The sequence below is a fragment of the Urocampus carinirostris genome, chromosome 3, assembly GCF_059441175.1.
Source record: "Urocampus carinirostris isolate Australia breed hairy pipefish chromosome 3, RoL_Ucar_1.0, whole genome shotgun sequence".
Classification (NCBI taxonomy): Eukaryota; Metazoa; Chordata; class Actinopteri; order Syngnathiformes; family Syngnathidae; genus Urocampus; species Urocampus carinirostris.
In genome coordinates, this window is record NC_142351.1 from 1,822,501 (window position 1) to 1,836,996 (window position 14,496).

Sequence of the window (14,496 nt, forward strand, 5' to 3'; positions counted from 1 at the left end):
CGATTTCGAACCCCACCCTCAGGTACGTTCGCGGTGGTGAGTCTGATGACGGGTTCGGTGGTGGAGCAACTGGTTCCCGGCCCGTCCGAGGCCAATTCCAGTTCTCTCCAAGACGCCGACTTTGAGCTCCGGAAAATCGGCGTTGCGTCCGCCGTGGCGCTTCTCTCCGGGATCATCATGGTGAGTCGGAAAAAAAAAGAAAAAAAAGAGACTAATTCACAGAAAACGATTCAGGATTGGATAACGTACAGAAACAAAACAAGGAAGTTTACCAGGATAAAAAAAAACAAGACATTAAAGAGAACTAAAACAGGTTTCCAAGATACACCCTTGTACATCATGCTGAAACATAAACTTGATCTAAAAGAACAAAACACAAAAGAATAAGACACAGGATGCGCTGAAATATCAAGAGTGTCAGGACCAGAACGGAGACAGGACCCACTTGCGTTGCGCTTCTCACAAGTTTTATTGGAAGAAAGAGAAAGGGCTGCGCCCACGATCCTGAACGCGGGAAGCAGGTCACTCGGATACTCAGATTGTGGTCCGAATGCGGAAGTAGATCTTCTGTGGCGAGCAATGGCGTTGTCAGGGACGGAAAAAACGGGTCAGTAGCCCGGACAGGAGAGCAAAAACATGGTCGGGGTCAGAAGCGAGTCGTAAGCGTAAATAGGAGAGAAGACGCGGTCGGGGACAAAATGAGATCGAAAGCCAGGACGGGAGAGTAGACGTGGTCAGGATCAAAAACGGGTCGAAGCCGGGGAACAGACGGGAGCAGAAAAACAGGTGGGAGTCAGGGTCAAGAAAGGCTTGCCTAGTGTTCACAGAGGTTCGCAGAGGGACTGACAAAAGGGGACAGACAGGACTGGGTACAAGTACTGATCGGGAGCCAATCATATTCCGAGGTAGTCACATCAGTAATCATGACAAAAAGGTTCTGACTGAACAAAACATGAAAGTGGAAGACACCGGAATAGATAAAACTACATCGTATTGAAAAACGAAGTAACCAAATAGAATATGAGAGAAGACAACATGTCACATATTACAACACTGACTAACTGACAAGAACATAAACTTAACGAGATCCAAATGAACAAAACATGAAAGTGAAAATGTGTCTGGGCACTCCTAGTTACCTGAAACATAAAATAGGAAAAACTAACTGAAAAAAAACATGAAAAGAAAGGACACTGTCTTTGTTGTCACGCTCACTCCATCTTAACAAAACATGAAAGTAGGACAGTACGAGCCATGTTGGGAGACCCACGCGCTCTAACTAAACACAGCATGAAAGGAAGACAAGCCCATGGAAGTGCCATGACTGTAGTCACTGTAGCAGAAATTAAACCTCAAAAACGCTGAACACAACATGAAAGGAGTACTGTCTAAAAGACAGCCGTTTCCTCCTCGCACCTTTGCAGGTTTGCCCTTTAACCGGGCTTCCCGTCCAGGTATTCGTTCGAACCTGGCTTCAAAGCCTTTACTCAAACACAGAACATACCATGAAAGAAAGTACCATCTTACACAACATGAAAGAAAGACCTGTCTTTAAGACAGCCGTTTCGTCCAAGTAGCTTTGCACGTTATCCCTTCAACTGGGCTTCCTGTCCAGGTATTTGTTCAAACCAGGGTTCAAAGCCTTTAATCAAACACAGAACATAACATGAAAGAAAGTACTGTCTATAAGACAGCCGTTTCGTCCTTGCAGCTTTGCACGTTTGCCCTTCAACCAGGCTTACCATCCAGGTATTTGTTCGAACCGATCTTCAAAGCCTTTACTCAAAACACAGAACAGGACATGAAAGTTAGTATCCAAGACGTGGGTTTTGTCCCCGCAGCTGTGCATGTTCGTCCTCCAACTGGGCTTCCCGTCCAGGTATTTGTTGGAACCGAGCTTCGAAGCCTTTACTCAAAACACAGAACAGGACATGAAAGATAGTGTCCAAGAGGCGGGTTTTGTCCCCGCAGCTGTGCATGTTCGTCCTCCAACTGGGCTTCCTGTCCACGTATCTGTCGGAGCCCATCGTCAAAGCCTTCACCAGCGCCGCCGCCTTCCACGTGACCGGCTCGCAGCTGCAAAGCATGCTGGGACTTCGCCTGGCCCGCCACACCGGGACCTTTTCCTTCTTCAAGGTGGGCGGGGCTTACTCGACCGATACGCGCCCACCTCTTCCTACGAGCTTCGTTCGTATCTTGAAGCCGTTTTCTTCATTAGAAACAACTGAGAAGGGATCGATTCGTTCCGTCCGTCCCCGAGTAATTCAAATACTATTTCAACGTATGCCAAAATACAGTAATAGGATAAGATACATTTGTTGTATTTGCGTTTCTGTAGTACTTTGGTCGTATTACAGTATTTTGTAGTATGTCTGCAGAATTATTTATGGAATACACTTTTGGCAGGATTTACTGTGTAGTATTCTTGTAGTATTTCTGTAGTAGGATTTTTGTAGTATTCATGTATGGTTTTTGTAGTATCTCCTTAGTAGGATTTTTGTACTATTTCTGAATGGTTTTTGTAGTATCTCCTTAAATTGATTTTTGTAGTATTTCTGAATAGTTTTTGAAGTATCTCCTTAGTAGGATTTTTGTAGTATTTCTGTAGTAGTATTTTTTGTAGTATTCCTCTATGGTTTTTGTCGCATCTCCTTAGTAGGATTTTTGTAGTATTACTGTAGTAGTATTTTTATAGTATTTGTGTATGTTTTTTGAAGTATCTCTTTAGTAGGATTTTTGTAGTATTTCTGAATGTTTTTTTGTAGTATTTCCTTAAGGATATTTGTAGTATTTCTGAATGTTATTTGTAGTATCTCGTTGGAAGGATTTTTGTAGTATTTCCGAATAGTTTCTGAAGTATCTCCTTAGTAGGATTTTTGTAGTATTTCTGTAGTAGTATTTTTATAGTATTTATGTATGGTTTTTGGAGTATATCCTTAGTAGTATTTTTGTACTATTTCTGAATGTTTTTTGTAGTATTTCCTTAAGGATATTTGTAGTATTTCTGAATGTTTTTTGTAGTATCTCGTTAGAAAGATTTATGTAGTATTTCCGAATAGTTTTTGAAGTATTTCCTTAGTAGGATTTTTGTAGTATTTCTGCAGTAGTATTTTTGTAGTATTCCTCTATGGTTTTTGTAGTATCTCCTTAGTAGGATTTTTGTAGTATTACTGTAGTAGTATTTTTATAGTATTTGTGCATGTTTTTTGTAGTATCTCCTTAGGAGGATTTTTGTAGTATTTCCTTAGTAGGATTTTTGTAATATTTCTGTAGTAGTATTTTTGTAGGTTTTGTGTATGGTTTTTTAGTACCTCCTTAGTAGGATTTTTGTAGTATGTGTGTACTATTTTTATGGTATGATTTATGTAGGATAGGATTCTTGTAATATTTCTGTAGTAGTATTTTTGTAGTAATCGCGTATGGTTTTCTGGTATCTCCATAGTAGGATTTTTGTAGTATTTCTGTTGTAGTATTTTTGTATTATTCGTGTATGTTTTTTGTAGTATCTCCTTAGTAGGATTTTTGTAGTATTTCTGTAGGATTCTTGTAATGTTTTTGCAGCAGTGGCTTTGTAGTGTTTTTTTAGTATGATTTTTGTTGTATTTCTGTAATATTATCAGAGTATTTCTATACTAGGATTTCTGTTGTGAATTTTAGGAGTATTTCTGTAGTATTCTTGTAGTATTTCTGCAGTCGGGCTTCGTAGTATTGTTGTACTATATTTATAGTATGGTTTTTGTAGTATTTCCTTAGAAGGATTTTTGTAGTATTTCCGTAGGATTCTAATACTATTTCTGCAGCAGTGGCTTTGTAGTGTTTTTGTAGTAGGATTTTTGTAGTATTTTTGGAATATTATTGGAGTATTAATATACTAGGATTTCTGTTGTGAATTTTAGGAGTATTTCTGCAGTCTTCTTGGAATATTTCTAGAGTCGGGCTGTGACATATTTTGTACTATTTTTATAGTATGATTTTTGTAGTAATTATCTAATATTATTGTAGTATTTTTGGACTATTTTTGTACTATGATATTTGTAGTATTTCTGTAGTATATCTGCATGAGTATATTTGCGGTATTAGTAAGAAAGATGCGGAAAGAATGGCATGTGTCCTTTACTGGGTAAACCAACTTAAACAAATGATCTTTGATCTGATACTACATAGTCCGTCTCGCTGTGAGTAAATAGGTGCCCGCATCGTGTTTGGGAGGTATATGGTGGCTTCATGAGGAGGATTTGTAATCATTAACAAATGAAACCATTGGCGGAGTGAGAGATCGAGAGACTGTGAGCATTTACTGCGCACCAATAATTAAAGTTACTGAAACTTTAAATAAAAGTACACACATTTTTTTACAGCCCAGTTTTTCATTTTATTTTGAAATTCTCCCGTTTAGAGGTGCGCATAGGAAGAGGTCGTGAGAGACTGAGAGCACTTACTGCGCACCTAAAAGTAAAGTTACTGTAACTTTAAATGAAAGTACACACCATTTATTTACAGCCCACTTTTTCATTTTAGTTTGAAATTCTCTTGTTTAGAGGTGCTCGTAGGAAGTTGTCGTGAGAGACTGAGAGCATTTACTGCACACCTAAAATTAAAGTTACTGTAACTTTAAATGAAAGTACAAACATTTTTTTACAGCCCACTTTTTCATTTTTTTTAAAATTCTCCCGTTTAGAGGTGCTCATAGGAAGAGGTCGTGAGAGACTGACAGTACTTACTGCGCACCTAAGATTAAAGTTACTGTAACTTTAAATGAAAGTACACACATTTTTTACAGCGGACCTTTTTATTTAATTTTGAAATTCTCCCGTTGAGAGGCGCTCGTAGGAAGATGTCGTGAGAGACTGAGAGCATTTACTGCACACCTAAAATTAAAGTTACTGTAACTTTAAATGAAAGTACTCACATTTTTTTACAGCCCACTTTTTCATTTTATTTTGAAATTCTCCCGTTGAGAGGTGCTCGTAGGAAGATGTCGTGAGGGACTGAGAGCATTTACTGCGCACCTAAAATGAAAGTTACTGTAACTTTAAATGAAAGTACACACCATTTTTTACAGCACACTTTTTTATTTTATTTTGAAATTCTGTTGATTAGAGGCGCTCGTAGGAAGAGGTGGTGATAGCGGAGGGAAAGAACTTTTATCTAAATTGAAATTTTTTGCGGTGCGCGGACGTGGAGACGGTATGGTCGGTGCTTAAGAACCTGCCCCGGAGCAACACGGCGGAGCTGCTGGTGTCCCTGACCTGTCTGTGCGTCCTGGTTCCCGTCAAAGAGATCAACGCCCGCTACCGCCGACGTCTGCCCACGCCCGTTCCCGTGGAGATCCTCACGGTCGGTAGGGGGCGCTCTCCCGGGAGCCCGACCGCTTCGCCCGGCCCAGAAATTCACGATGTCTGTCCGCAGGTGATCACTGCCACGGCGGCGGCCTACGCCTTCTCCCTGGACTCGGTTTACGGCGTCCAGATCGTCGGACGCGTCCCGGCCGGGTAATTCTGTGCGAAATTCGGGAACGGACGAGCGAAAAAAGACGAGACGGAGTAAGAGATCAAAATCATAAAACGAGAACGTAAACGACAAAATACACAGAGAAAGAATACACGCGCACAAATGGAGTTTTGTAGGAGATTCCCGGTAAAGTTGTTAAAAACCAGAACAGGATCAGGACCCAAACACGTGACGTTACTGTAAAGTTGGCTTAAACGTATTCCCTCAAAAGTGTGTATATCTAACCAGATGGTATCATGTTTCTCTGTGTCAAAAATTGGTACCGCCCAAAGGGGCATTTCTTTCCTTCTTTCTTTGTTCTACTTATAAAAACAGTTTGGTGGGGGAAAGGCCCCCAGAGGTAGGAGCGCGGCCAGGAGACGGACATAAGTTCCTCCTCTCCAACTGCCAGTTGTAAAAAGTCGAATACCTGGTGTATTTTTCTAGCGTTAGCCACTTGTAAATAGCTCTCCCACATGTAAGAGGTCAATTTAGACCCCACAGTTACTCACACAAGTCTTTAATTTTACAGGAAATGGGGAGTCATGCATGCTAGGCAGCCGTCTGGCATGAAATGATAGGAAGCCAGAGGCTGACGAGATCGATACCAATTGCCCGAGTGGATATTGGACGGATGGGGTCGATACCGGATAGGACGGGACAGACAGGACAGATAATGAAACAGGATATCGAAAATAAACAGGACAAACAAGACGTGAACGAAAACTGGAGAGAATAATAAACAGGACAACAATAGACGGGAACGAAACTGGGAACTGATATTAAACAGGACTAACTAAACGGGAACGAAAACTGGAGAGATTCATAAACAGGACATAAATAGACGGGAACGAAACTGGAAACTGATATTAAACAGGACTAACTAAACGGGAACGAAACTGGAGAGAAAAATAAACAAGACAAAAATAGACGGGAACGAAACTGGAAACTGATATTAAACAGGACAAACAAGACGGGAATGAAAACTGGAGAGAATAATAAACAGGACAAAAATAGACGGGAGCGAAACTGGAAGCTGATATAGAACAGGATAAACCAAACGGGAACGAAACTGGAGAAAATAATAAACAGGACAAAAATAGATGGGAACGAAACTGGAAACTGATATTGAACAGGACAAACTAAACGGGAACGAAACTGGAGAAAATAATAAACAGGACAAAAATAGACGGGAACGAAACTGGAAACGGATATTAAACAGGACAAACAAGACGGGAACGAAAATTGGAGAGAATAATAAACAGGACAAAAATAGACGGGAACGAAACTGGAAACTGACATTAAACAGGACTAACTAAACGGGAACGAAAACTGGAGAGAATAATAAACAGGTTAAAAATAGACGGGAACAACACTGGAAACTGATATTAAACAGGACTGACTAAACGGGAACAAAAACTGGAGAGAATAATAAACAGGACAAAAATAGACAGGAACAAAACTGGAAACTGATATTAAACAGGACAAACAAGACGGGAACGAAACTGGAGAAAATAATAAACAGGACAAAATAAACATGAACAATACCGGACGGAAGATACCAACAGGAAAAGTCAACTCCTATTTATTTATGACGCCCTTAATCACAAAAATGTCTCAAAGGACTGCACAGGATTACAATGACACAATGACCTGATCTTAAACCAACATGCGGGCAAGGAACATCTCAAAAACCTCAGTGTGAGGAAAAAGAGAAACCTTGAGAAGGGACATCACAAGTGGTAATCCCCCTTTCAGGATGACCAGGGTGAATTGCATTTAGCATTACACTACAAAAACATAGTAAACACTAGGTAACATGTTGAAAATTTGTCCGGAAAGTGCAAACAGGAGTGAGTCAAAACCCACATTTTGCGGGGCAGAGGTTCGTTGACGGACCGACAAAGGAAAAATGAAAGCACTAAGCTTAAATAGACAGAAAGCCAATCTGTCAATGAGCTGCAGCCGATGCCACATGGGCGGGGCCAATTGGGTGCCATGGCAACTGTGACACTTTTACCCTGATTTTTCTCTAAAAGCTGCCAAATGTTGATGAAAATCACTATTTATGAACCTTTTTCGCTGACTTTTTGTGAGCCGCATTTCCACTTCCTCCAGAAATGCAGGAAATAAAACAATAAAATCGTTTTATTTTCTTTAATACTTTGATAAACTACATCAACTTTAATTTTACAAATGTATATTTTTATCAGCTATTTTGTTCAAATTCTAATGTCCCCGTCGTCATGATCCACCCCGTTAGAATAGGCTCCATTGCCTCCCCGAAAGACTACAATTCCACAAAAGCCGTTTACAGGAAGTGACGTCATTTCATTTTGGCGTGAATTCAATCGAAATAAACAAGGTGAGCTTCCACTTTTACTTTAAAATCATATGTGTTATAATTGTATCAAGCCCCCTTAAAATTCTACCCTGTAAAGGCAAATTATCGAAAAGAATTGAGTAGAATTAAATTAAAAAAAACATAATTCAAGTTTTGTGAGTCTGTAGAAAATTAGCTAGCTAAAAGCTGATCAGTTCTAGAGCAAAAGTGAGATTAGCTTAAAAACATATCAACCCTGTTAGGGAGTGAAAATAATATTATAACAATAATATTAACTTCATATAGTATAAATGTTTGTGTTTATAAACAAAACGTTCGGAAAAAAATAAGCCTTTTTGGTCAAATTTGAGGGTGGAAACAGTCAAAGCCACTACTTAAGAAAACAAGCTATAATAACAATTGTATCCATCCCTGAGCTTGCCGACTATGTTTTAAAATTATTAGTGCTGGAATGAAATCCTAAAAACATTAAACATGTGATTTAAAGTTAAAAAAAAAAAAAAAAAAACTAATATTGCTGCAAAAAAGAATCACCCCCAAAAACAAAATCAACAAAACAAAGTATTTTGGAGATCAGGTGAGTTTGGCTAGTTAGAGTAAAGCTCTCTCTCTCTCTCTCTCTCTCGCTCTCTCGCTCTCTCGCTCTCTCTCTCTCGACATCTATCTATGTATCTATCTAGACATCTGTCTGTCTCTGTCAGATGTCTAGACAGACAGACAATCTTTCCATCTAGACATCTACCTACCTATCTACCTACCTCTACCTAGAGAGAGATCTCTCTCTCTCTCTCTCTCTCTCTCTCTCTCTCTCTCTCTCTCTCTCTCTCTCTCTCTCGACATCTATCTATCTATCTAGACATCTGTCTGTCTGTCTCTCTGTCAGATGTCTAGACAGACGGACAATCTTTCCATCTAGACATCTATCTAGACATCTACCTACCTCTACCTAGAGAGAGATCTCTCTCTTTCTCTCTCTCGACATCTATCTATCTAGACATCTGTCTGTCTGTCTCTCTCTCTCTCAACATCTATCTATCTAGATATCTAGACATCTGTCTGTCTGTCTGTCTCTCTGTCAGATGTCTGGACAGACAGACAATCTTTCCATCTAGACATCTATCTAGACATCTACCTACCTATCTACCTACCTTGGTCATATCCCTCAATAGGGGTGACCGACAGCAAGACCAACATATACAAAAACAAAGAAAAGAAAAAAAGGGGAAAAGTAGCAAAAACACACACAAACATTTTTGGACCATGGCCAACCTAAATGCTCAAACACCAAAACAAGTTAGGCACCTCGGCACATCAGTCATGCTTTCGTCAGGGTGACCCGACACACCCTTTTGTTCGACAGCAGGGCCTGACAGCTTTCGCTGGTTTACCCCCGCCGCATCTTACAGGTGCCCTGCCCAACCTTTAGGAGACGTCCAAACACCCTACTATCCTTTTACAACACCTCTCCACTCATTCAAGCCAATGTTCATAAATCGGTTAGTAAAGTCACTCTCGACTCCCTACAAATATGGCTGACACGGCTCATTGCTAAAGAGGGGGCTTAACAATGCCGCTAACAACCTTTTAGCCCACTTACCCACCTTTGGAAGTTTTCTGCATAATGGGAGGATGTTTAATTGTATTTTTTTGTTGTTAATGTTCATGAAAAGAGGATCCGATGGAGTACTCTTGTTTTGGGGAACAGAATTAAGATAATATCACAAAGTTGACATCAATGATGTCGAACCCCTTGGCGTTTCTGTACAATTGGCCTCAAAGACGTCACCAAAGTCCATTAAATGTTCTTGGAGAAACTGGAGGCTTTTGTTCTCTTTGAAAAGGGAACAATCTCCACGTTTTGTCCCCACTGCAAAAGTGCTACTCACGTAGAGCTCAATCTCGTAGGTTAAAAAAAAAAACAGATCCGAAACTTGTGGTTATTGTAAGGTTTTAACATTTACTAAATTGAAATCTGACTCCGAAGACACTTCACGTTTCTTACAGTTGGAGCATGTTCTAAAGTCAGATCAATTTAATTAGCCGAACGACGAGTGTAGTCCACATATCAATTTATTTAGCCGAATCAAAGAGTTGAACAAATCGGATCTTTCTTCCTTGACAATTACAATCATGTGGGGAAAAAGAGCAACGGGGGCTCCAGGGTCGCCCGCTTTTATGACACACAGCGATGAAATGTTCACGCCCCATGACCAAGCCGGCTGATTGGTCCGCCGTCGTCGATGCAAATTTCCCAATCATGATTTGAAGATAGATAGATAGATAGATACTTTATTCATCCCTGTAGGGAAATTCACACTTCCAGCAGTCTACCCTGTTGTTTATTAACAGATTTACATGATGCCCTAGGGGTGCTTGTAGCGGAGTGGATGACGTCACACGCAAGCCCAAAAGTTCGACATCCTTGCGGCAGATGGAAATCTTTTTCTTTGTGTCCAGGGATACACCACCTCGTGTTAGCGAGTCCGTCTCCTCTCCGATTCCCGTAGGCTTTCGTGTCTCTGAATAGCGGTGCTGAAGCCGGATAGCTCCAGGCAGCTCCGGGTGGCTACACGTTAGCGTCCAGGGTGCTAAACGTGAGCCACGTTTCCGCAAAACACAGCAACTGCGCTCCCTGTGCGCTTCGATGTTTTCCACATGCACTCGTTGGTCTTATTTGGTAGTGAGTTCACATTTACCATGATTACGGATGGTACCGAAGACTTATAACGCCACTAGCTGCTTCGCTAGCTCCGGCTCTTCTTCCACCATAGGCCCCCTCATCACGCCGGCACGAGAATTCTTCAGGGCAAGGAGTTGATTCCTCGAATAAACGCATTTTTGTGGGCTAAAACCCATGTCCATAGGATAGAAAGTCATCCAAAGTGTCGTTGTCAAACGGGAAGAAAAACACCGAAGATAGGAGCAGACAATAAAACAATAAATCACAAAAAGTGAGAGATAACAGGGGAGCTGCTGGAAAGGCAGCCGCTTGATGGCGGCGCCGCTTCGATCTTAGGAGGAGGGGTGATAGGTTATCACCCTCCATACAGGATGGGGACAGGCACATACTCCCAACACCCTCGGCGAGATGATAATTCATTGTTATCTGCACAGACTGAAACCAAACACACATTCCAAAACAAAGGCGGTTTACGACACCTTTCTCTCAGAGTTTGCCCTCAAACACTGAAGTCAGATTTTAGAACAAGTGTATTTGACTTTACGTAAGATAAAACAGTGTATAAAATAGTATATTATTTGAAGCTGAGAACGAATCAGATGTAAAGATTGAGGCGTTTGATTATGCACAGAGAGTCAATCATTTTGACGTTCACGTCATGAAACTCGCAGGTAACAGTTTGAGTTTTGAGACGGAAAGAACAGGACATTTCGAATTGTAACGTGGTTTTTAATGTCCTAGTCCAGGGGAGATATTTGCGGTCCATTCCTCCAGGTTTCCTCGTCCTCACCTGCCGGCCGTCCACACCTTTGCCGAGATCGCCGGCGACACGCTCGCCATCACCTTGGTGGGCTACGCCGTTTCCGTCTCGCTGGCCATGATTTACGCCGACAAGCACGGATATTCCGTACAACCCAACCAGGTACGTCCTTTCTTCGTCGCGCCTTCGGAAGGAAATAGTTGACGGGTTTCTGAGTTACAACCGCCTCCCTCTTTCTAAAACCGGACGCCGATTGTAAACTCTATAAACTCTCATCGTTTGAAAGAGCTTGATATTATAATGAATTTGTATTTCAACGATTGTTCCCTTCATAGTTTAGTAGACGCTTGAAATAAGGAGAGAAGACATCGATGGATTTTGAACTTGCAAGGAGAACAGGGAGAGCCCAAACTTCCAATAAGAAATTCCAACCTGATCTAAAAGCCCCTACCCTGAGACCTTTATGACATTTCTTAGGTTACAAAAGCAGATCCGACCTATAGGGTGTGGAAATCCAAGAACAGGAACATGATTGGCTGATAGTGACAATGATGATAAGGGGGAAGGTTGTCAAAATGACAGACTAGCATCCTGTGGAATCTCCTTTCTTTTGTGTAATCAAATTGACTAAAGGACTAAAGAGCTAGACTAGAAAATAGCAACTTGACTAAATACCTAGACTAGAAAATTGCGACTTGACTAAAGAGCTAGCCTAGGAAAAAAACGACTTGACTTAAGACCTAGCCTAGGAAAAAAAACGACATGACTAAAGAGCTAGACTAGGAAATGTGTCTTGACTAAGCAGCTAGACTAGGAAATGTGACTTGACTAAGGAGCTAGACTAGAAAGTGCGACTTGACTAAAGAGCTAGATTAAGAAATCCGACTTGACTAAAGCGCTAGACTAGAAAATAGTGATTTGACTAAAGAGCTAGCCTAGGAAAAAAAACGACTTGACTAAAGAGTTAGACTAGAAAATGGGACTTTGACTAAAGAGCTAGACTAGAAACAAACAACTTGACTAAAGAGCTTGACTGGGAAATGCGACTTGACTCAAGAGCTCGACTTGGCAATGCAACTTGACTAAAGAGCTGCACAAAAAAATGCAACTTGGCTAAAGAGCGAGACTAGGAAATGCAACTTGACTAAAGAGCTAAAAAGTAAAATGCGACTTGACTAAAGAGCTAGACTAGGAAATGCGACTTGACTAAAGAGCTTGACTGGTAAATGCGACTTGACTCAAAAGCTGGACTGGGAAATACAACTTGACTCAAAAGCTAGACTGGGAAATGCGACTTGACTCAAGAGTTAGACTGGGAAATACAACTTGACTCAAGAGCTAGACTAGAAAATGCAACCTGACTAAAGAGCTGGATTAGGGAATGCGACTTGACTAAAGAGCTAGACTAGGAAATGCGATTTTACTGTAGAGCTAGACTAGAAAAAAGCGACTTGACTAAGGACCTAGACTAGGAAATGTGACTTGACTAAAGAGCGGGGCAAAAAACGACTTGACTAACAATTTGGACTTGATTTATAATCTGAAATTCATGTTTTTAAAATCGTGTTTCACTCTTCTTCCAAATCTTTATTTTTCAAATCATTTTTTTTTCTTTTCCACGGTTTCCTTTCCAGGAGCTGCTCGCTCACGGCGTGGCCAACGCCGCCTCTTCCTTTTTCACCTGTTTCCCGAGTTCGGCGACGCTCGCCACGACCAACATCCTGGAAAGTGCCGGTGGATGCACGCAGGTGGGCGGCCATATTTGTTCCAAAAACGCCTTTATTCTCATCGATGACAACATAGTATACACCATCTATAATGAGATAAGCTAAAAATGTCCTCCAGATTGGGCAGGGAGCAGCCCCTGATTTTCTGGGCCGCGTTGATGACTCTTCGCCACGTACCCAGTCTATAGGGAACCCCGTCCGATCCGAACCATCTTTGTGTTCTGCTTTCCCCAGTTCTCCGGGTTCTTCACCAGCCTGGTGGTTCTGGTGGTTCTCCTGCTGGTCGGACCCCTCTTCCACTTCCTCCCCAAGGTGCGTTTGGGTACCGACAGGTGAGAAGCGGTCCTTCTTGAAAGCCGTCCGGTTTTTGGGTCTCCAGGCCGCCCTGGCGTGCATCAACGTGACCAGTCTGCGGCAAATGTTCCTGCAGTTCCAGGACTTACCGGAACTCTGGAGGATCAGCAAGATGGACTTTGTAGGTATCCCGTTCTCGGCGCTGAGATTGGACACGGCACTCCAGGAGATGTTTTTTGTTTTGTAGCTGATTTGGGTGGTGACTTGGCTGTCGGTGGTGGTCCTCAACGTGGATTTGGGCTTAGCCATCGGTGTGGTCTTCTCCATGATGACCGTCATTTGTCGCACGCAAAGGTTTGAAATGCTCTTTGCTAGCATCAGAGGAGATCTTCTCAAATCTCAAAGATTTTCTTCCAAGTTGCTTTCCTTCTCCACAACCTTTGGTAGGGTCTCCATTGACACTTCGAGGCTAAGAACTTCACATCTGTGAAATTGCTTTTCTTTATTGTAGACGATTTGTACGGTTTTTGACAACTTTTCATCCATTTTCATCCTTTTCAGTCATTTTCTACACATTTTACTATCTCTCGCTACTTCTCGGAATTTTTTTCGTACATTTCACTACTTTTTATGACTTCCCGTTACCTTTTTAAACACTTTTTGTCACGATTGGACTTTGATTAGCTCCCTGTCCCTATTTAAACCCACTCCTTTCTGTCACCTGTTGTCAGTCCGTCCGCGACCCTCAGTGAACACTAGGCAAGCCTTTATTCAACCCTGACTCCGACCCTTTTTTTGCTCCCATCTGTCCCCCAGCTTCGACCCGTTTTTTGATCCTGACCACGTCTACACTCCCGTCCCAGCTCACGACCTTTTTTGGCTCCCTGTCCCTATTTAAACCCACTGCTTTCTGTCACCTGTTGTCAGTCAGTCTGCGAACCTCAGTGCACACTAGGCAAGCCTTTTTCGACCCTGACTCCGACCTGTTTTTTGCTCCCATCTGTCCCCAAGCTTCGACCCGTTTTTGATCCTGACCACGTCTACTCTCCCGTCCCGGCTTACGACCTTTTTTTTTCCCGACTACGTCTACTCTCAAGTTCTGGCTTACGACCACGCTGGCTTACGACCACGCCTTGCTCTCCAATCCCAGCTACCGACCATTTTTTTCCGTCCCTGACACTGCATTCGCTCGCCACGGAAG

General features: G+C 41.8%; 2 protein-coding genes across 2 annotated transcripts in view; both read left to right on the forward strand.

The window, feature by feature from the left end:
- LOC148368257 (uncharacterized) overlaps positions 1-14,496 on the forward strand; it is a 541,253-nt gene that overhangs the window by 265,199 nt on the left and 261,558 nt on the right. The gene's annotated exons all lie outside the window — the stretch shown is intronic.
- The window catches only part of slc26a10 (solute carrier family 26 member 10), a 36,146-nt gene that overhangs the window by 6,946 nt on the left and 14,704 nt on the right, over positions 1-14,496 (forward strand). The window contains exons 3-11 of the mRNA XM_088330272.1: positions 23-180; positions 1,972-2,136; positions 5,185-5,337; positions 5,410-5,492; positions 11,289-11,436; positions 12,909-13,022; positions 13,236-13,313; positions 13,381-13,476; positions 13,543-13,649. Of these exons, the coding sequence (XP_088186398.1) occupies positions 23-180; positions 1,972-2,136; positions 5,185-5,337; positions 5,410-5,492; positions 11,289-11,436; positions 12,909-13,022; positions 13,236-13,313; positions 13,381-13,476; positions 13,543-13,649 (1,102 nt within the window). The remainder of the gene's footprint in view (positions 1-22; positions 181-1,971; positions 2,137-5,184; positions 5,338-5,409; positions 5,493-11,288; positions 11,437-12,908; positions 13,023-13,235; positions 13,314-13,380; positions 13,477-13,542; positions 13,650-14,496) is intronic.